The 24,071-nt window shown below is 44.0% G+C and overlaps 1 protein-coding gene across 1 annotated transcript in view; it reads right to left on the bottom strand.

Moving 5' to 3' along the window:
• Positions 1 to 12,343: 12,343 nt before the first annotated feature.
• The window catches only part of LOC141074033 (uncharacterized), a 33,985-nt gene continuing 22,257 nt past the window's right edge, over positions 12,344 to 24,071 (bottom strand). The window contains exon 7 of the mRNA XM_073561549.1: positions 12,344 to 13,898. Within this exon, the coding sequence (XP_073417650.1) occupies positions 12,493 to 13,898 (1,406 nt within the window). The 3' untranslated portion in view covers positions 12,344 to 12,492. The remainder of the gene's footprint in view (positions 13,899 to 24,071) is intronic.

Genomic DNA, 24,071 nt, shown 5'->3' with positions numbered 1-24,071 from the left:
CAGGGCGCCCAAGTGTCCACATGGGCTATAGGCCCGGACAGATTGGCAGTCATGTAACGTTAAGCCATTGCCCAAGTTACCCACGGCCACTGCATGCCTTATCAGTGGGTCAGAATAGGAAAAGGAAGATGTGGCATCTTACCGCCTGGGCCAATACTTTTAGGGAAGAAGTTGGCTGGACTAAGGAGACGAAAGGAGTTGGAGCTTTGACAAGATCAGTACAGACGGGCCGGATGCTTCACTAGGGGCCACCAAACACAGTGATTGATGAATTCATGTCTGGGGTGAAACAGGCTGAAGGAAATGTCATTATAGTGAGGTCAGGCTTGGAAGGAACTGGGAAGCAGTCTAGTACGGTCCGGGCGTTTACTGCACAGAAGTGACAAGCAAGGGAAAGATCAGGAAGCAAGCAAATGTTATAACGTACCAACTGTGAATGTAACGTGCGAAATCCTAAGTAAAGAAAGTGTTACAGTTGTCTCGGACTGTGTCTCCATTGATGGGGGTCGCCTAGAAGAGGGACCGTTATGGCCTGGGAAGTGCCCGGGTGAAGCTGAATCTGGAGATGCAGGTATGCCGAGAATAGTATTGTTTCATGTAGGGGAAGGACTGGACACAGCTGCCACCGGAATACAGATCACGACTACAGTCCTGTCCCTCCCTTACACTTCAGTCGGCAATTCCATATAAGGGAGATGTAGAAGGGCAGAGAGAGCCAGTTCCGGGGTAAGACAGCTCCAGGTCATATTTGGCATAATAAGACATTCCTCTCAGCCAGTCCACCACCACCCGGTACAGGGATGCTACGATATAGTGTCTAATATCAGGGAAATTTATGCTCCCGTTTCCCCTCGATCGTTGGAGAATTTTGAAGTCCTGTACGGGACATTTTTCCCTCCCAGGTGAATGAGCGATACAGATAGTTAATCCGCTTCTCTTCTTTAGGAACTAGATATATTGAGAGTATGGAAGAGGTATAGGAGACGTGGGAATTCCATCATCTAAACTAAGTTGGTTCTGCTTAGATATGACAAGTTAAAATCTTTCCATTTCACTAAAGTAGATTCTAAGTTTTTAAGATATGTATTAATATTAGTTTTCTATAATTTAGCTGGGTGTTTTGTCACTTATATTCACAAGTATTTCAGTGAGCCATTAGTAAATTGACACGGGAACCTTAATGCCCGCAAAGGTTTGAAATGCGAATATTTGCCACGCTGCTGCATCCCTGAGTAAATCCTGTCTAAGCCTCACATAGAAGGCCAGGTAGCAGCATCTGCAGTCAGTTTACCAGGATCCTCGCCAAGAGTATATAGTTGTGGTTGAGGAGTGAGAGCTGCTCCATAAAGGCTGATGGCCCCATAAGATGCTCCATAGAATAATATGCCCCATATGCTGCTCCATAAAGGTTGATGGCCCCATAAGATGCTCTATAGATATATATGCCCCATATAATGCTCCATAAAGGTTGATTGCCCCATAAGATGCTCCATAGACTAATATTCTCCATATGCTGCTCCTTAAAAGGTTGATGGCCCCATAAGATGCTCTATAGATATATATGCTCCATATAATGCACCATAAAGGTTGATGGCCCCATACGATGCTCCATAGATATATATGCCCCATATGCTGCTGTGATTAAAAAAAATGACATACTGACCTCTCGCTATGGGGACCAGGTGCCAGTGTCACCACTGCCTCAGGGCCCGGCCCCTGTGATATTCACCTGTCCCCGTTCCACCTCCACACGCCACTCTGTCTTGTCGTAGCCCGTGACCCCTGAACACAGGAAGATCTGCGGCACTGGAGACCATCTGAGAAACAGGGAAGTGCAGAGACCACACCAGGAGGGGGTGAGTATGATCTGACAGCTGCCGGCTCCTGCACTCCCCCTCCCCGCCTACCCCCTGAGACAATGACTCGAGTATAAGCTGAGAGGGGAACTTTCAGCCTAAAAAAATGGGCTGAAAATCTTGGCTTATACTCATGTAGATTCAAGATTCAAAGATTCAATAAAGCTTTATTGGCAGGACTAAATACACATTAGTTTTGCCAAAGCAAGTGTACAAAAGGGAATAGGGATAGGGACCGTAGGGATGTTGGGTAGGGGCTGTAGGAAAGGTGGATGGGGGCAGATCCAGGATGGGGGCAATAGAAGTCCATGGCATAGGGAAGGTGGATGGGGGCCATAGAAGTCCATGACATATCACAGTTCTCTTTCTTGCAGTCTATGACATTCAGTATATAAGGTAAATAAATTTAACTCACTACCTGATTTTGACATTTCCATGAAAAAAAATCACTGATAATATAAAATCATTGGAAGACAATATAATCAAGACTAAAAAAATCTAAGTTTTCCAGAGACTCTATGGACTATAAAAGCAATCAAGTATATAATTGGAATAAATCTTCTTTTCATGGTTCCTCTAAAAAATCCATATTGAGAAATGATGTGAACACTTCAAACCTGGTTATAAACGCAATAAAACCGTCTATTTTTCTTCATCTGAATATCATAGCTCGTATTATGACACTGGCCATTCCTCACGTAGGAGGGCTGTGGATACACGTGACCCTCGTAATTTTTCCACTGTTGCAACAAAAAACGCAATGTGTGTAGGAGAGGAGGACGGAGACAGAGAAAACCGTCCATGGAGACGCTATCCTACGAGGCACAGGAAAACAACTTCGTAAAAGCCATTGATAATTTTTCTAATGTCCTGATTCTGACCCTGTGGTTTTATCTCAAGCACAAATGGAAGTTTTATCAAAAGGACTGAATTCTGTACCGAGCAAAAAGTTCAACTTATTCCAGATCATCAAAGATGTTAATAAACTTACGAGGTTGTTAACCGTCAAAAGACACTTTTTTCTCTGTGGATCGGCAATGTAATTTGCCAATATTTGAACCCGCTTCATCACCTTTGACTACCGCATTATTTTCACTTAAGGAACAGAAAGCCATTTGTACATTATCATCTCTTCAGGATCCAAAATGCAATCCTTGTTCTGTTCAAGACAATGACATTTTTGTTTCTACTCAGAATTCGACTTATTACCCTTTACAATCAAGGGTTCCTTCTCTTGATGTTTTCCGATCATTGGTTGAAAAAGAACTGAAAGCACTGGATGCCGAAATTGACATAAATCATGTTAATAATTTGTCTATTAATCTAATGCTGTCGAGGAATTACAGTGCAACTCCAACATTGTGATACGTCAATCTGACAAAGGGGGTTGTAGTGTGGAAAAGCCACACGTGGCGGCATCATAAATTCTAAAGTCAGCAAATGGCTATTACCAGATCATGCCATTATTCCTGTTCTTCCTGGTTTACCCAAGACTCATAAAAATATCTTTCTACCACCTTTACTCCTATCATTTCTAGAATTGGATCTGTAAATGAGAATTTGAGTTCTTGGGTGGACGATCATTTAAGTCATCTTGTGCCCAGAATCCCGGGGGATTTCGAGGATATGCAAGGATATTGTGCGCATTGAGTTCATGGGGAACATGTTCTCAAACGAAGCATCCAAAAAGCTTCTCTGGTCATTTTTTGTGTTCCCCATGGACTCAATGCATGGAAGGAAATTATGTTCCATTATTAAAGTACCTAGATTTTTCTTCTTTTTATATTGGATTGTATATGTTTTTCATTTGCCTGTTTGTATAATCTTTAATGTTTGTAATAGAATTGTTATATACATTTTCTATTTGTGGTTTTTAATCATGCATCATGTGATTTCACTGTCATTATGCACCATATGTGTGGAGAATTGTAATTGGTGAAAGGGGGTATATATACCGCATGATGTTCATGTGTTAGCAGCTTGGAAAAAGAACAGCGGATTGCTTGAAGCGCATTGCTAGTGCTATTGCCATTCTGCACTGATGCGGTCTGTCTGTTGACCTTGATTTTATGCCTGAATAAATTTTGTCTATATTTGGAAGCTGGATTTTTTTCATTTTTTGGCATTTCCACGTGGGACTACACGATATCCGTGCTTCCTATGCACCACCAGCCAAGACAGTTGAGCTGGTTCTCTACCGTATTGCATAATGAAGTTTGTTCCATAGAATCATAGATCATAGAATCGTAGAGTTGGAAGGGACCTCCTGGGCCATCTGGTCCAACCCCCTGCTCAAAGCAGGATTCACTAAATCATCCCAGTCAGATGTCTGTCCAGCCTCTGTTTGAAGACTTCCATTGAAGGAGAACTCACCACTTCTCATGGCAGCCTGTTCCACTCATTGATCACTCTAACTGTCAAAAAGTTTTTTCTAATATCTTATCTGTGTCTCCTCCCCTTCAGTTTCATCCCATTGCTTCTAGTCTTTCCTTGTGCAAATGAGAATAAAGTTGATCCTTCTACAATGTGACAGCCCTTTAGATATTTGTAGACAGCTATTAAGTCTCCTCTCAGTCTTCTCTTTTGCAAACTAAACATTCCCAAATCCTGCAACCTTTCCTCATAAGACAGGGTTTGCAGACCGGTCACCATTCTGGTTGCTCTTTTCTGAACTTGCTCCAGTTTGTTGATGTCTTTTTTAAAATGTGGTGCCCAAAACTGGACACAATATTCCAGATGAGGTCTCACCAAAGAGGAGTAGAGGGAAATAATGACTTCACGTTATCTAGACTGTATGCTTCTGTTAATACATCCTAGAATTGCATTTGCCTTTTTTGCTGCTGCATCACACTGTTGACTCATATTCAGTCTGTGATCTATTAGTATACCCAAGTCTTTTTCATATGTGCTGTCACTTAGCCCTATTCCTCCCATTCTGTATATGCTTTTTTCATTTTTATTGCCTAGATGTAGTACTTTGCATTTCTCCCTGTTAAAAACCATTCTGTTAGTTGCTGCCCACTGTTCCAACCGTGCTGTGCCTGGGACTAAGGCAATCATTCTGGAACTGTGTTTTTAATTTGCCTTCATATAGTCCTATTTTTCTTGGCTTTTTCTTGGCTATATTTTGGTGGTTGCATTTTTTTGATAATTGGACATTATGAGCATAAGTCCAGACAGGACACTAAAAGCCGCAAAATAGTTTAATGCTACTACGTCTGCTGTGGATAGAGATTTGTCTCCAGATGAATTCGCCCAGGATATTAAAAAGCTGGAAAAACTTATGATCCAGGAAACTAAAATCTGGTCCGGACAACTACGTACAGAAAGATATGATCCCGAGGGGATTAAGGTTGAAAAAGATACCAACCACAATTTATTCACAAGAACTTGTGGAGGATTGGAATAAAATCTTGAGTGCTTGTTCGATTAAACTCATGCAGCTCATTATGAAGCATGAAGCGGATAATCTGAAGAGAATTCAGGCAGTCATTACGGCTATGAAAATGAAACTGGAGGAAAAAGAGTCTGTAAGACTCAAGGAGCCACTAGCTAACATACAGCAAAGTTTCTAAATTGTAAAATTCCATCATGAGCCGAAAAAAGAACAAATTTCAACGTGACATTGGTGATTACCAGAGTAATCAAGTACATGAATGGGGCAGGTGGGCCAGATCGCCGTCCACTCCACGTTCTATCTTGAAACACCACAACAGATCGGCTGACACATGGGAACGGCATGTGTCCTTCAGCTCGACAGATGCAGAATAGCTGAACAACAGTGTAAATGATGTTTATTGTGAAGATAATACCTCTGATGATAATTTTCATGGTAATGGGAAATCCTATTATAGGAAATTCAGGAGATGGTTTTAAAAAAAAAACGTAAAAACCGCGGGGGCCGCAAGCATAGGAATAAACACCAGAATGGCCACCCGCAACAAGAAGTAAGGAGTGTTTCTTCTTCTCTTTCTGATGTTCGTAATGAAAATGATTTTTCCAATGTGTTGAATATCTCCAGTTGTACTTTAACGGAGGAGCAGTTGCAGGTTCTGTCATTTGGTGTAAATTTTGCTCCAGATAAGTGTTTTCATCTACTTCAGACTCTCCTAGACGTTAACAGATTTATTCGCAATTTAACGGTGAGGAAACATTTTTTGGTGAGAAATCTTGTGAAACAAATTCTGATGATGATTTTTCTGAGCATGTATATAGTAAGTTCATGTTCAAGGAACAAATGGCATTAAAAAATTTAAAGCAGCTCAAACGAGAAAGTGTTGGCGTTTAAAGGTCAGTGCATTTTGCAGGTCATTGTTGACCAAAAACCCTTATTTCTCTCCAGTCAATTCCAGGGTGGACCGTATGGAGAAATTCCAGTGTGCCATGGAGCGGGATCTTAGAACACTTCATCAGTCTCCCCTTTCTTCTGCAAGAAAATGTAATCTAAATTTTAAACAGCGCAATGCGCTTGAAGAGATTAAAAACATGTCTCCTGTTACGGTGAAAAAAGCAGATAAAGGCGGACTGACAGTGGTAATGGATACTGGAGTGTATAAACTACAGATAGAAACGCTTCTAAATGATGACTCTACATACATGGAATTGCCTGTAGATCCGACTGGAAACTTTCAGAAGGAATTGTTTGATTTTGCGGATGAGGGTTTTGCACTTGGGGTACTTACTAAGACGCAGTTGGAATATATCAAAATTGCACCTCCAGTTATTCCCATTCTCCATGCTTTGCCTAAAGTTCACAAATGCATTAATCCCCCCATGCGCCCCATAGTGTCAGGCATTGGATGGCTAACAGAACATTTAAGCCATTGGCTTGATTCGTTATTACAGCCGCTATGTGTGCGTACTATGGGGTTTTTTGAGGGATTCTAAAGAAGTATTAGATAATTATCTAAGATCACCTGGAAGGAAAACTTCTGCTGGGTGGGATGCGATGCAATTGCATTGTATACATCTATACCGCAACATATAATGATTGAAGCCGTACAGTTGGATAAATATAGTGATTACATGAAAGACCATTGTGATTACATTATTTGTGCTATTTGTTTCATCATGAAGCGCAATTATTTTTTGTTCAATCAGAAGTTTTTCATTCAATGCAGAGGAGTTTCCATGGGGGGAAGACATTCTGCATCTATTGCTAATTAGGTCATGGCATATTGGGAGGAGCGTTTTTTGTATGCTGCTGGAAATCGTTTTGTGCCCGACCTCTTCTGTTATGGCAGATACATTGATGATACACTCATTATCTGGAGTGGGGATGTGTCTGCCATACCGGAATTTGTCGGGTATCTGAATGATAATAATTTTAACTTGCGTTTTACCCATCAAATTGATCCTAAGTGTATTTCCTTTCTGGATTTAAAACTGCAAGGTTTTGCAGACGTTCCAATTGTAACCTCTACTCATTGCAAGCCGCTTGCTGGCAATAATATATTGCATGCCAGGAGCAGCCATCCTAGCCATACCATCAAAGCAATTCCTCTGGGTGAATTGACTAGATTAACTAGGAATTTTAGTGATGCTGGCTCTCTAATACAGGAGATAGATTTGTGCTGTGACAGATTAAAAAAAGAGGTTATCCTCAGAGGTCACTTGAGCGTGCCAAGAGGATTGTTCATGAGAAAAATCGCGAGGAATTACTGTCATGATCTGACAGTTTTAAATTGCACTGGGTGAACTTTTTTTACTTTGGAAAGTTCCAAGGTGTCTTGACTGTCCCCGGTGGTGGTTAGTGGTATCGCACTTTAGGTTTTTTGTGCACGTAATTATGGATCAGGTGTGACACCCTATAAAGGAGTGCTAGGGGTGTGCAATCACGGCCTGTGATATTGTGAGATTGTGTTCACTCTGAGTTTGAGAGCCTGGTGGAAGGATGGAGCTGGAGAGGAGTCCTGCGCAGCTTAGCCAGGGGGGACGTGTTTCAGCTATGGTGTCTGGACGAAGGGCTGGCATGGCGTGGTGGGGTCGCAGTGATGGTGTCGGCGGGAAGTGTCTGCATGGACTGGTGGAGTGGCGACTATGGAGAGTGGCACTCACCATGTGGGACTTGGCTACTGAGCTGGACTCAAGCATGCTTGACTTCGTGGCAGAAGCTGGACTCATCTTGGGGACTCTGTTACTAAGCAGCAGCAACTGATGGTGGACTCTGCTCCAAGGCTGCACTAAGGTGAAGGATCCGGTTATGGTGATGGATCTGGGTGGAGGAGAAGATGCACACAGGTGGTGGGCTCTGTTGCTAGGAGCGTACGCAACAGAGCAAAGCTAAGTGGTGTTTCCCCTGTATTGCCTTCTTTCCTCATGTATGTTGTTAGTGCAGTGGTGGGATTAGTCTCCGCACCAACCTATTCCCTAGTGAGGGTTTAGGGTCAGGGTGAGCAAGGGTTTTAAGGTACGCGTGCGGCGACAGGTGCGGAGCCTGTATAGGGAACGTAAGGAGTGCAGGGACACTGGCTTAGGGGAGCTTAGGAGGTCTCCACGTCCCCCATTCCCTATCGCAGGGCCCACCATTGTTAAAGTTACCCAGGTTCCCCCTTTATTATTTGATTATTGTATAACGTGTAATACCTAGATTCGCCAGGTGGAGGCGGCGTATCCACCTGCACGTTTTATTATTTAAATGCGCCCCACTGGAGGCGGTGTATCCAGGGTCACGTGTGTTATGGGTTCGCCTTGCGGTAACCACTGCGTCCAGAGACACGTGATCGTGACATTATCACAGGCTATAGTTTTTTTTCTGGTGAGCCTTGGCCATGTGGAGACCTGTTAGTAATTGCTGCCGGGCCTCACTGAGGTGAGTGGGGAGCGGCATGGTGTGTTAGAGCCACTGCAGCAGCAGTTATCAGGGTCTGGGGCCTCTGCTCAGCTAACCAGAAAATAAAAAAAAAAATGGCGGCTGCGGTCTGGCTAAAAGCCCCCTAGAGTCGCTGCTGGGGAGCGGGACTGGTTCATGCATGTGGGCGCACCCAGGCAGGTGGGAGGAATGGTGCCCCACGGAGCTGCCTGGTATTCCCCGAGGTGAAGGGGTACGCCCCTGTGGTGAGCTGACTGGTGTGATAGTCCGCGGGGTTTACGCCAAATCTTCAATACCACCGAAGAAGCCGCCCTCCTGGTTGTGTGGAGGCGACCAGCGAGTGTATATTTCCTCCCTTTCCCGTCCCCTTCTCCTCCTGGTGTGTGCAGCAGGTGTGCTGCGGGGGAGTAGGGACAAATCTCAACCCTCGCCATTAACCAACCCTGGGAGGCGCAGACCTCATGGTGAAAGGGTTGGAGGGTGGTGTCCCTTGGTGAATAGCGGGAGTGTGAGTGTGGTGACACAGGGGGACGCCTGTGTTGTCGAGTCCAGAATGAGTTCACCAAATTTATGACAAACGAATGTGTGCAATAAACGTTCAGGTCCGGACCTGCGTGTGAACGAGCATGTATGGGTGCCACCAAATATCATCTTGTGGAAATGTGTTGTGGAGTCTGATCAGCTCTTAACAAACATACACTTACATAAACTCGTTCCCCAGGTCGGCGCTGTGGAGAGGAGTGGTGCCTCCAAAACGAACTTTATTGCCAATACCAGCGGTGTGTTTGTCATAAACCTGGAGTGTCAGGTAACGGTGGGGTGAACTCAGGATCTGGGCGTCCCCACTGTAGGTGTTTCCCTAATGAGGGGTGGTCTTGAGGGTCCAGAGACCCCTCATTAAGGAGGGGGTACTGTCATGATCTGACAGTTTTAAATTACACTGGGTGAACTTTTTTTACTTTGGAAAGTTCCAAGGTGTCTTGACTGTCCCCGGTGGTGGTTAGTGGTATCGCACTTTAGGTTTTTTGTGCACGTAATTATGGATCAGGTGTGACACCCTATAAAGGTGTGCTAGGGGTGTGCAATCACGGCCTGTGATATTGTTTTCACTCTGAGTTTGAGAGCCTGGTGGAAGGATGGAGCTGGAGAGGAGTCCTGCGCAGCTTAGCCAGGGGGGACGTGTTTCAGCTATGGTGCCTGGACGAAGGGCTGGCATGGCATGGTGGGGTCGCAGTGATGGTGTCGGCGGGAAGTGTCTGCATGGACTGGTGGAGTGGCGACTATGGAGAGTGGCACTCACCATGTGGGACTTGGCTGCTGAGCTGGACTCAAGCATGCTTGACTTCGTGGCAGAAGCTGGACTCATCTTGGGGACTCTGTTACTAAGCAGCAGCAACTGGTGGTGGACTCTGCTCCAAGGCTGTACTAAGGTGAAGGATCCGATTATGGTGATGGATCCGGGTGGAGGAGAAGATGCACACAGGTGGTGGGCTCTGTTGCTAGGAGCGTACGCAACAGAGCAAAGCTAAGTGGTGTTTCCCCTGTATTGTCTTCTTTCCTCATGTGTGTTGTTAGTGCAGTGGTGGGATTAGTCTCCGCACCAACCTATTCCCTAGTGAGGGTTTAGGGTCAGGGTGAGCAAGGGTTTTAAGGTACGCGTGCGGCGACAGGTGCGGAGCCTGTATAGGGAACGTAAGGAGTGCAGGGACACTGGCTCAGGGGAGCTTAGGAGGTCTCCACGTCCCCCATTCCCTATCGCAGGGCCCACCATTGTTAAAGTTACCCAGGTTCCCCCTTTATTATTTGATTATTGTATAACGTGTAATACCTAAATTCGCCAGGTGGAGGCGGCGTATCCACCTGCACATTTTATTATTTAAATGCGCCCCACTGGAGGCGGTGTATCCAGGGTCACGTGTGTTATGGGTTCGCCTTGCGGTAACCGCTGCGTCCAGAGACACGTGATCATGACAATTACTAACTTCTAGTTCTAGGGTTAATCATCTGCCTGGTGCACAAAACAAAAGATTGGTGTGTTCTATTAATTATAGCCCTCAATTTAATGCCATTAAGCAAATTATTCGGAACAACATGGGTATTTTGAATGAAGATGAAACCTTGTCAAGCATTCTTTCAGGAGGTTGTCACATTGTTGCCAAAAAAGCAGCTACATTGGGGAACATTATTTCTCCAAGTTTTTGGAATTTTCGGAGCCACAAACGCACCTGGCTAAACCACTCAGGTTTTTACCGTTGTGGTGGAAACAGATGCAGAACTTGTGCTCATTCCAAGGCAATGCATTTTTTTGTGGATAGTGGTAACGTGCAGCAATTTAAAATTCAACATTTTATCAATTGCAATACGAAAAATGTCATGTATTTAATTATGTGTACAGAATGCAAATTGAATTATGTTGGTTGCACGATGCGCAAATTGAAGGTGAGGATTTCAGAACACATAACTGAAGTCATCTCTCTTAGCAGTTCCCATCGGGCTATGTCCTTCGCCTCTAAACATTTTATCTCCCAACACCATAGAAGTATTTCTTCTTTTCAAGTTGTGGGAATTGAAAAAGTGGATATTCCAACAAGAGGTGGAGATTTGAAACGGCGATTAATGACCAGAGAAGCTTTTTGGATGCTTCGATTAAGAACATGTGTTCCCCAATGGACTCAATGCGCGCAAGGAAATTATGTTCCACTATTAAAGTACCTAGATTTTTCTTTTTATATTGGATTGTATATGTTTTATATTTACCTGTTTGTATAATCTTTAATGTTTGCAATAGAATTGTTATATACATTTTCTATTCTTGGTTTTTATTCATGCATCATGTGATTTCATTGTCATTATGCACCATATGTGTGGAGAATTGTAATTTTATGCCTGAATAAATTTTGTCTATATTTGGAAGCTGGATTTTTTTCATTTTTTGGCATTTCCATGTGGGACTATACGGTATCCGTGCTTCCTATGCACCACTAGCCAAGACAGGTGAGCTGGTTTTCTACCATATTGCAAATTACGGGTATAGTTTTATATTTGGAATCAATAAAGTTTAGTTTTATCCTTGTGTCAGGAAACATGAGGAATGAAGAGACAACCCATTTAAGAAAATTCAATTTTGGCTAAAACTATTCCATCATTATGAACATAAAAAAGGCTTCTCCCCTATGTGACATCGCTGATGTTTATTAACAGCTGATTACCAAGTAAAATATTTCCCACATGAAAAAGGCTTCTCCCCTGTGTGACTGCTCTGATGTCTAACAAGAATTGCTTTCCGGTTAAAATATTTCCCACATTCTGAACAGGAAAAAGGCTTCTCCCCTGTGTAACTTCTCTGGTGAGGTGGCTCAGTGGTTAGCACTGCAGCCTTGCAGTGCTGTAGTCCTGGGTTCAACTCCCCCACCAAGAACAACATCTGCAAGGAGTTTGTATGTTCTCCCTGTGTTTCCGTGGGTTTCCTCCCACATTCCAAAGACATACTGATAGGGAATTTACATTGTGAGCCCCATTGAGGACAGCGATGATAATGTGTGCAAACTGTAAAGCGCTTCAGAATATGTTAGCGCTAAATAAAAAGAAAGAATATTATTATTAGTAAGATTCCATTTCTGGTTAAAACATTTCCCACATTATGAACAGGAAAAATGACTCCTCCCCGTGTGGGATCTCTGATGTGATCAAGATTTATTTTCCATCTAACATGAAAGAAGTTTCTCCCCTGTGAGAGTTATTTGGTGTGGAACAAGACTCCCTTTCTGGTTAAAAATTGTTCCACATTGTGAACATGAAAAAGGCTTCTCCCCTTGTGTGAGTTCTCTAGTGCCTAACACAATCTGATTTAGTGCAAAAACATTTCCCACATTCTGAACATGAAAAAGGCTTCTCCCCTTTGTGAATTCTCTGGTGTCTAACAAAATGTGATATATGTGCAAAACATTTCCCACATTCTGAACAGGAAAAAGGCTTCTCCCCTGTGTGAGTTCTATGGTGATTAACCAAATCTGATTTCTGGTTAAAACATTTCCCACATTCTGAACAGGAAAAAGGCTTCTCCCCTGTGTGAGTTCTATGGTGATAAACCAATTGTGATTTCCAGTTAAAACATTTCCCACATTCTGAACAGGAAAAAGGCTTCTCCCCTGTGTGAGTTCTCTGGTGAGTAACAAAACGTGATTTCTGTATAAAACATTTCCCACATTCTGAACAGGAAAAAGGCTTCTCCCCTGTGTGAGTTCTATGGTGATTAACCAAATCTGATTTCTGATTAAAACATTTCCCACATTCTGAACAGGAAAAAGGCTTCTCCCCTGTGTGACTTCTATGGTGAGTAACAAAATTTGATTTCCGGTTAAAACATTTCCCACATTCTGAACAAGAAAAAGGCTTATCCCCTGTGTGAGTTCTATGGTGATTAACCAAATCTGATTTCAGTGTAAAACATTTCCCACATTCTGAACAGGAAAAAGGCTTCTCCCCTGTGTGAGTTCTATGGTGATTAACCAAATCTGATTTCTGGTTAAAACATTTCCCACATTCTGAACAGGAAAAAGGCTTCTCCCCTGTGTGAGTTCTATGGTGATAAACCAATTGTGATTTCCAGTTAAAACATTTCCCACATTCTGAACAGGAAAAAGGCTTCTCCCCTGTGTGAGTTCTCTGGTGAGTAACAAAACGTGATTTCTGTATAAAACATTTCCCACATTCTGAACAGGAAAAAGGCTTCTCCCCTGTGTGAGTTCTATGGTGATTAACCAAATCTGATTTCTGATTAAAACATTTCCCACATTCTGAACAGGAAAAAGGCTTCTCCCCTGTGTGACTTCTATGGTGAGTAACAAAATTTGATTTCCGGTTAAAACATTTCCCACATTCTGAACAAGAAAAAGGCTTATCCCCTGTGTGAGTTCTATGGTGATTAACCAAATCTGATTTCAGTGTAAAACATTTCCCACATTCTGAACATGAAAATGATTTCTTTGCTTTAGTAGCAGTTTGTTTTATAATGCCTCTTTTGTGACATTGATTTCCCTTATTAGTCAGTAATGAATCAGAAGATGGGACCTGTTTCATAGGATCAGATGACAGATCTTTGCTGTGAATGGATGATGATATATCTGGAGTAATGGAATTCACTTCAGTTGTATCTTGTAGGATCTCATGATCATCAGATTTAAAAATTGAAGATGTCAGCTGTCCCTCTGATCTCCTGGTACAGTCATCTGCTAAGGTAAAAAACAATTATTATTTATTAATAAAAATATCCTTTAGTTTTATATTTTTGAACATTTCTACTTAAACTGTCCATAAAAATGGCAAGCTATGTAAAAAACTAATTATTTACCAAGACAATGACAGTTCACACTCTAATAGAAAACCTTGTTGGATGAACCAGTAGTGTGTGGTGTTCAACTGTTTGTTCATTCTGCCTCCCAAATGTCAAATACAAAGAAACCAATCAATGTTATGTAGGCAAAAATAATACCAATTCTTATCTCACAAAAAACAAGTCCCCACTCTGGTCCATCATCTGTCAATGTAAAAACAGAGTTTCCCACACTATTAGTGGCTCAAAGGCTGTTGAAAAGCAACAGGGTTTCTATAAACCAATCCAGCAAAATCCGCTCTCACTTCTGAGTCTTGCAGTGTGCGCAAACAACATTTAGGATCCCTGTATTTAGCAATATTATAGTGAGAAGAATCCACTTAATTTGCGGTGTCTCCTGGAGCACAATCTGGGCACTGTGTGCTGGGTAATAAAATGGCAAATGTGTAATTTTCACTCTCCAACATCCACTGCGTGTTAATTTCCGGAAAGTTGCTGTATAGTCAAAATATTCACTCCTCCTACACACGTGGTCAAAATTGTTGGTACCCGTTGTTTAATGAAACCCACAATGGTCACAGAAATAACTTTAATCTGATAGTAATAATTAAAAAATCTATGAAAATGAACAACTGAAAGTCAGACATTGCTTTTCAGCCATGCTTCCACAGAATTTAAAATAAATAAAACTCATGAAATAGGCCTGGACAGAAATGATGGTTCCCTTAACTAAAATATTTTATTGCACAACCCTTGGAGGCAATTGTTGAAATAAAATGATTCCTGTAGCTGTCAATGAGACTTCTGCACCTCTCGACAGGTATTTTGGCCACTCTTCAAGAGCAACTGCTCCAGTCGTCTCGTGTTTGAAGGTTGCCTTTTCCAGACGGCATGTTCCAGCTCTTTCCAAAGATGCTCATTAGGATTTAGGTCAGGGCTCATAGAAGGCCACTTCAGAATAGTCCAATAGTTTCCTCTTAGCCATTCTTGCATGTTTTTAGCTGTGTATTGTGTGTCATTATCCTGTATGACCTGCGACTGAGACCAAGCTATCTGACATTGGGCAGCACATTTCTCTCTAGAATCCCTTGATAGTCTTGAGATTTCATTGTATGATGGAGATTCTAGACACCCTGTGCCAGATGCAGCAAAGCAGCCCCAGAACATAACAGAGTCTCCTCCATGTTTCACAGTAGGGACAGTGTTCTTTTTGTGATATGCCTCATTTTTCCATCTGAGAACATAGAGCTGATGTGCCTTGCCAGAAAGTTCCATTTTTGTCTCATCTGTGCATAGGACATTCTCCCAGAAGCTTTGTAGCTTGTCAACATGTAGTTTGGCAAATTCCAGTCTGTTTTTTAATGATATTTTTTCAACAATGGTGTCCTCCTTGGTCGTCTCCCATGAAATCCACTTTGGCTCATACAACGACATTTGGTGCGATCGGACACTGATGTTCCTTGAGCTTCAAGTTCACCTTTAATCTGTTTACAAGTTTTTCTGGGCTCTGGTACCATTCATATTATATGTCTCTTTGATTTGTCATCAATTTTCCTCCTGCAGCCATGTCCAGGGAGGTTGGCTACAGTCCCATGGATATTAAATTTCTGAATAATATGTGCAACTTTAGTCACAAGAATATGAAGCTGTTTGGAGATGGTCTTATAACTTTTACCTGTAACATGTTTGTCTATAATTTTCTAATCTCCTGAGACATCTCTTTCCTTCGCTTCCTCTGGTCCATGTTGAGTGTGATACACACCATGTCACCACACAGCACAGTGAGTATCTGTAGCCTCCTCTATACAGGCCACTCACTGACTCCAGGATTGTAGACTCCTGTGATGCTAATTAGTGAACACACCGCGATTTACACATTCTGTGGAAGCTTGATTGAAAAGCAATGTCTGACTTTCATTTGTTCATTTTCATAGCTTTTTTATTTATTATTACTTTTGTCAGATTAAAGTTATTTCTGTGACCATTGTGGGTTTTTCTGTCATTAAACGAGGGGTAACAACAATTTTGACCACGTGTGTATAGATTATAACCCTCAGTGAATTAATTTATAACATGGAATCACTTTATGGGGATTTCGACTATTCTGGTTTTCTGTCATTTATTTATATTAGGGCTTCTGCATATGGTGTGTCCAATCTCAACTGGGATCTGTTCCTGCTGTCCAGCTGGAGTAATCTGCTCCCTACTTCAGCCAATTGTAAAAGTACCACACCCTACTAAAGTGCAAAGCACATGGCCGGAATCTGCCAGATACAGCGCTGTTCTCCTCTGGTTTATTCCTCTGTGCTCAGCTTGCGGCTTGTGTATTTGTTTCCTGCTGTGACCGTGGCCCGTTTACTGACTACTCTTGTGTCTTCTGATTCTGTATTCTGGCCTTCTGGTTCTGACCCAGCTACCTGACTAGTCTTCTTGCCATCTAACACCACAGAATAGCAGGTAACACCATGGTCCAAGCCTAGGGGTCCCAGTGTAAGTCCAGATTCATGTAATGGTATTAAAGGGTGATGAGCAAGGCAATCCTTGGGATATGGAAAGCAGAGAAGATAGAGCCAAGCATGTTCATGGTGGACATCTTTTGAGCTGCCAGGTGACCACGAACAGTGCTCCCAATACATTGTGTCTGCAAACTATTCCAGCTAGATCTGCATTCAAATAGCTAAATGGCGCTCCTTCCCTTCTGAACACTGCCATGTGCCCAGACAGTAGTGTACAACCGTATATAGAGTATAGTGCGAAGCTGGAAAATAATTTGTAAGATCCATTTGTTTTCTATTATCCTTTGTGAAGAATTCCAAATTTACCACCACATAAAGTGACACACGTCAGATATTAATAATGGGGCCTGATTAAGAACACAAATCTGGCTGCGGGAAGAGGTTAAATCAGAGGATTTTGGACACTACTGTAATCAAACACTGTGACTATAGACAATATCATCTACTGAAATGATCAAACTCCACAGTCTCCATCAGTAATAAATGAGCAGCTAGTGGTGAAACCTCTCTGGGGTAATTAGAGTATGGGGCTCGGTGACGTCACAATCTAATCTATCGTAAGGGCCAATATTTTCTGTCAGATGAGTTTCATGAAGAAATATTACACATTTAAAGAGAACTGTGTATAATAGTGCAGAGCTGAGATGTCTTAAAGGGAACCTGTCAGCAGGATTGTGCTCAGTAACCTACAGACACTGTCAGGTCGGCACCGTTATACTGATTACAATGATACCTGGTGATGAAATCCGTCTTGTTGTTGTTCTTTAATCTGTATTTGTAGTTTTCAGTTAATGATATTCTCGGGGTCGGGGCTGTGGGCGGGGCTGTGGGCAGGGCTTTATGTGGTGCTCCGATTACATATTCATCTGTATTAGCTTATGACAGGTTGCTGATCCCTCACTGACCTGCCCCCATTATTACATAATGCATATAATAGCATTGATATTATTGTTGATAATGCCTATAATATTGTGGCTATTGTGAGGCTTAGAAAAAAAATTACATCCAGCAAAATGACACCAGTGGCGCCTGCGCAGTAGCCTCTATCTCTTACTTATAGACGCTACTGCGCAGGCGCCGCCATCGCCAGTGACATTTTGCTGGATGTAATACAGATGAATATGTAATCAGAGCACCACATAGAGCGCATATTTTTCTACAAGTGATTTTCTATCTTGTCAGCACATTCTACGTACGCTGTCATTTGGCTTTATAGTTACAGATCTGTGCAGGTAACGGTCAGCATCTTCTAATGTGAAGCAGAGAATGGCTAATGAAATCAATTATTAAACCTTATATACGTCAGTTCAGATATGGTGTACCAAGATGGCGTCTGTGTCTTCAGACAACACCCTGGAAGGAATCCTTGGAATGCAGAAGCTGAGATACTGGATACCATATATGAAAGTGAAGCTGAAATGGACCTATCATAGAGTGACACTGGCTACTCAGGAGATTGTGTGACACCCATTTCCTGTCTCTTTGTCTTGAGAATAAACTTCAGTTGTGTGCAAGCCTTTGCTGAGAAAGGAGTAGACATCTAACTCTGTGTTCGGTGTGACTCTTTAAGCGCGCACTCAGCCTATATTGGGTCAGGTACAAGCAATCATATAGATCTTGCCTTAAGGGATCACCCTCACACTAATACCACGGGGTAGGTGGATCCTCCAGGTAGTAAGTTCTATATAAAAGGGCTTTCAATGCCCAAAGTCATTTGAACAGTTTTGGGTGGAGGAGAATGTTGTGGTCTAGAGGCAAAATGGTGATCATGGTGATACGGCCGGACTACACCACCGATAAAGCAGCCACAGCCGGTGACTGAGAAGAATCTGTGACTTCTCTGCATTCAGTGGTTAATAGTGTTGAGCATTCCGATACCGCAAATATCGGGTATCAGCCGATATTCGCGGTATCGGAATTCCGATACTGAGTTCCGATACTTTTTGCATATCGAATACCGGAATCGGAAGTTCCCATAATGCTATGAGCCAGTTTGATTTGATTAAGCCAATGAGGAATCCTCAGAAGTGTGGGCACATCCTGTTAGGCATGTAGGCATGTTAACTAATGGCATGGCTGTGATTGGCTGCTGAAATGATGTCATGATGCACTATAAAAGCCGCCGCCGCCATTTAGGGTTCACTTTGCTGTGAATTCAGTTAGGGACAGGCTGCTGTTGATGACTCTGAGGGACAGTTAGAGATAGCTATTTGCTATAGAATATTGTGCTTTACCCAGGCTACATTATCAATCACTGTAGCTTTCTTTTGCCTTGCAGCGCTGTTCACAGCTGTCTGCAACGTCTGTGTGAGTGCAGCTCACGCTGTAGTGTGTCCTGCAGCCACCTCTGGTTGTAGGCCGCTCAGCGTGCGTCACTGCCTCATACATATTTATTTTTGTTTTATTGCTGCTCATTTTTCATTAATTCTCCTATTAGTGTGCATCCATCCGTATCCATCTACATTGGTTGCAAACACTATAGGAGTAGACAGCGGAGCCTTTCTGCAGCCTTTCAGTGCTAGTGCCCAGTTCTCTGCACTGTTCACGGCTGTCTGAGAGGTCTCTGTGTGTGAGTGCAGCTCACGTTGTAGTGTGTTCTGCAGCCACCTCTGGTTGTAGGCCGCTCAGCGTGCGTCACTGCCTCATACATATTTATTTTTGTTTTATTGCTGCTCATTTTTCATTAATTCTCCTATTAGTGTGCATCCATCCGTATCCATCTACATTGGTTGCAAACACTATAGGAGTAGACAGTGGAGCCTTTCTACAGCCTTTCAGTGCTAATGCCCAGTTCTCTGCACTGTTCACGGCTGTCTGTGAGGTCTCTGTGTGTGAGTACAGCTCACGTTGTAGTGTGTTCTGCAGCCACCTCAGGTTGTAGTCCGCTCAGCGTACGTCACTGCCTCATACATAGTCCTTTTTTGGTTTTACTGCAGCTCATTTTTCCTGATTTTTTTCTCCTATTAGTGTGCTTCCATCTGTATCCATCTACATTGGTTGGTTGCAAACATATATAGGAGTAGATAGAGGAGCCTTTTTTCTGACTTGTGTCCTTCAGCTGCAGCCAGATTAGTATTACCCTATTTTTTGGAGCCTCATCTTTTGCATTGTAGGTTACCTTCCTGCATTGTAATAGCTCCAAAAAGTTTGTGATACTATCGCTTTCACATCTTTGGTCACATCCTTTTTGTTTTTTTGAAAAAAAAACACATAAATAAAGTTCACCAAACACTCCACTTGACAGTTGTGTAGGCCACATTAGCTCATATTAAAGTGTAGTCCACACACTTTATAAAATTAGTGTTTCTTATACCTGTTACCAGCTGTTCAGGAATAAGCACACTAAGCCGCCCCTTTGTACTTTTCTGCCTATCTTTATCAGTCTACCAAGATGAAGAAGGCAGGGAGTAAGGCACGTGGTCGTGGGCGTGGAGTTTCAGCAGGGAGAGGACGTGGGGATTCTGTGCCTGCTGCGGGCACTAGTGACTCACCATCCCCCAGTTTTACCAGGCAACAATCCTTTATGAGCAGCTTTGTAGGACCTCGCTGTACCCCACTGCTTCGGGATGCACAAATTGAAGCCGTTGTCGGATGGATGGCAGCTAATGCATCGACTTCAATGACTTCCACATCCTCTCAGGGCCAGAGCACTGAAGAGCAACCATCTGTCTCTTCACCACCTGCCAAATTGCCCAGGCAGTCAGAGAGCCCTGGACAGGAGCCATCTCTACTTCTGTTCTCTGAATCTCTTGGCTTGGAAACAGGGGGCCAGCCAAGCAGCATTCTAGAATGTGAAGAGGGAGTATGCAATGATGCACAACTGCTTTGTCCCTCTGAATCTGAAGAGGCGGGTGGGCCAGTGCTTATGGTCAGCACACCTCAGTACGCATCAGTTGATGAGACTCAGGTGCCACTTTCTGGTGCGTACTGTGCTGACGAGACTACCCAGGAGAAGCAGGTGTTTGAAGAGGGGAGTGTAGATGATGAGGTCTTTGACCCATCATGGCGCGAGGAAAAGGAAGGTGGTGGGAGCAGCTCTGAGGAAGAGATTCCCCAAACGGCCAAAACAGGAGGGAGAGGGAGGGGGCAGACTTGGTTGCCTGTAGCCTCCACTTCGGCACCCATTAGGAGCATTCCTCTTCCAAAACCCAAAACGGGCGCTCCCAGGACTTGCAGAGCGTGGTCCTTTTTTGACACAGTTGCAGATGACATTTGCTTTGTCAAATGCAAGCTGTGTAATCATAAAGTCAAAAGAGGGAAAAGTGTCAGCAACCTCAATACCACAAATATGTGGAAACATGTGCAGACCAAGCATGTGGTGGAGTTACAAAGACACACTGAAGACATAGGCCAAGTTACAGCACCACCTATCACCTCTTCAGCTCGTGTTGTAGCCTCTTCCTCCAGCTCACACACAGCTGGTTCAGCTTCCTCACAGGATCGCCATGGAAGAACCTCTGGCACTGTTGTCCAGAGACCCAGTGACATTCCACCCACAGCACCACGTTCCCTGTCATCCTCACACTCCCAGGCCACTCTACAGCCATCGGTAGCACAGGCATGGGAGAAAAGGCGGCCATACTCGGCAAACCATCCCCGAGCACAGGCTCTGAATGCTGGCATTGCAAAACTACTGGCCCTTGAAATTCTCTCATTCAGGCTGGTGGAGACTGACACTTTCCGTAACTTCATGGCATTGGCAGTCCCACAATACACCGTGCCCAGTCGCTTTTATTTCAGCACGCAAGCCGTCCCTGCCCTGCAAAAGCATGTGGAGGGAAAAATTAAACATGCGCTACTAAACGCCGTCAGTAGCAAGGTCCACATGACCACCGATGCGTGGACCAGTAACCATGGACAGGGACGATACCTTTCCCTCACTGCCCAATGGGTCAATGTTGTGGTGCCGGGTACAGATCTTGAGAGTGGCGCTGTATGTGTTCTGCCAACTCCAAGGATTGCAGGAATCCAGTCTGTACACATTGACTCCTCCTCATACTCCAGTTCCTCAGAATCAGTGCTGCAGGAGCCGTCACGGTCTACCTCCACATGGACCCGTGAACGCTTAACCGATATGAGCACAGCCGTGGCCAAACGTCAACAGGCCATACTGAAATTAATTTCTTTGGGGAATCGAAGCCACACAGCGCAGGAGCACTGGATTGCCATCAAGCAGGAGAGCGACGTGTGGTTTGTGCCAGCGAAACTCCAGCCAGGCTTGGTAGTGTGTGACAATGGCCGAAATCTGGTGGCAGCTCTGGGCCTAGGCAACCTCACTCACATCCCATGTCTGGCACATGTGCTCAACTTGGTCGTGCAGAGCTTTCTGAGGGACTATTCGGATCTTGATGCACTGCTGCATAAGGTCCGCATAGAGTGCGCTCACTTGCGGTGTTCCAGCATGGCAAGATCGCGCACTGCAGCTCTGCAGCGCCGATTCCGCCTTCCGGAACATCGCATCATATGTGACCTACCCACCAGGTGGAATTCAACGTTACATATGTTGGAGCGGTTGTGTGAGCAGCAGGCAGCAGTAATGGAGTACCAGCTGCATCAGGCGCAAACTAGTCGCACTGTGCGCCGGTCATACTTCAGCACCACTGAGTGGTAGAGTTGAGCGAAACGGGTCGAAAAATTTCAAAAGTCGCCGACTTTTGGCAAAGTCGGGTTTCATGAAACGAAACCCGACCCTAGGATGAGGTCGGCCACGAGGTCGGCGACTTACGCGCCAAAGTCGCGTTTCAAAAGTTTGTTTAGCGCTCTTTTTCAGCCAATCAGGATCCACGGACACTGTGGGCAACGTGATGACATAGGCAGGGGTCACCACCATCTTTCAGAAGGGCATGCAAGTGATTGGCTTGCTTTGGTGGGCGTCACAGGGGGTATAAAAGGGCGTGCACGCCGACCGCCATCTTACTTCTGCCGATCTCAGTATAGGGAGAGGCTGCTGCTGATTCTGTAGGGAGAGCGTTAGGCAGGGAAGAAGACAAAAAAACTGCTTCTGCTGCTAGCGATTTGGCCTGCACAACACACCAGTCACTGTGTGTGCAGTGCAAGGGGAGGCTATATAGTGGTGTATCAGTGGTGTTGGTTGTTGGGCTGCCTTCTAAGGCTTCCTGACATTCCTGCATTGCTGTTTACCCACTGCTCCGCAAACTGCTTTTTTAAAAGCAATCCCAATTTTTTTTTTTTGTCCTGCTGAGAAGAAAAAAAAACTGCTTCTGCTGCTAGCGATTTGGCCTGCACAACACACCAGTCACTGTGTGTGCAGTGCAAGGGGAGGCTATATTGTGGTGTATCAGTGGTGTTGGTTGTTGGGCTGCCTTTTAAGGCTTCCTGACAGGCTGGCATTGCTGTTTACCCACTGCTCTGCAAACTGCTTTTTTAAAAGCAATCCAATCTCCCTTATCCTCTAGTCACTTTTGTCACAGCTGTGCCATCGAGCCTGTAACATAGCGCTCAGATATCAGTGGGCCTCACACAATCCAAAAGTGTCCAGTGTCCACAAGTGTGTGCAGAAATTCAAAATCTCCCTTATCCTCTCGTCACTTTTGTCACAGCTGTGCCATCGAGCCTGTGACATAGCGCTCAGATATCAGTGGCCCTCACACAATCCAAAAGTGTCCAGTGTCCACAAGTGTGTGCAGAAATTCAAAATCTCCCTTATCCTCTAGTCACTTTGGTCACAGCTGTGCCATCAAGCCTGTCACATAGCGCTCAGATATTCATTGGGCCTCACACAATCCAAAAGTGTCCAGTGTCCACAAGTGTGTGCAGAAATTCAAAATCTCCCTTATCCTCTAGTCACTTTGGTCACAGCTGTGCCATCGAGCCTGTCACATAGCGCTCAGATATTCATTGGGCCTCACACAATCCAAAAGTGTCCAGTGTCCACAAGTGTGTGCAGAAATTCAAAATCTCCCTTATCCTCTAGTCACTTTGGTCACAGCTGTGCCATCGAGCCTGTCACATAGCGCTCAGATATTCATTGGGCCTCACACAATCCAAAAGTGTCCAGTGTCCACAAGTGTGTGCAGAAATTCAAAATCTCCCTTATCCTCTAGTCACTTTGGTCACAGCTGTGCCATCGAGCCTGTCACATAGCGCTCAGATATTCATTGGGCCTCACGCAATCCAAAAGTGTCCAGTGTCCACAAGTGTGTGCAGAAATTCAAAATCTCCCTTATCCTCTAGTCACTTTGGTCACAGCTGTGCCATCGAGCCTGTCACATAGCGCTCAGATATTCATTGGGCCTCACACAATCCAAAAGTGTCCAGTGTCCACAAGTGTGCGCAGAAATTCAAAATCTCCCTTATCCTCTAGTCACTTTGGTCACAGCTGTGCCATCGAGCCTGTCACATAGCGCTCAGATATTCATTGGGCCTCACACAATCCAAAAGTGTCCAGTGTCCACAAGTGTGTGCAGAAATTCAAAATCTCCCTTATCCTCTAGTCACTTTGGTCACAGCTGTGCCATCGAGCCTGTCACATAGCGCTCAGATATTCATTGGGCCTCACACAATCCAAAAGTGTCCAGTGTCCACAAGTGTGTGCA

The sequence above is a fragment of the Dendrobates tinctorius genome, unplaced genomic scaffold (genome assembly GCF_039654945.1).
Source record: "Dendrobates tinctorius isolate UK_male_01 unplaced genomic scaffold, ASM3965494v1 ptg000322l, whole genome shotgun sequence".
NCBI lineage: Eukaryota > Metazoa > Chordata > Amphibia > Anura > Dendrobatidae > Dendrobates > Dendrobates tinctorius.
Note: the sequence above shows the minus strand (reverse complement) of the source record. Positions and strands in the feature narration are given on the sequence as shown.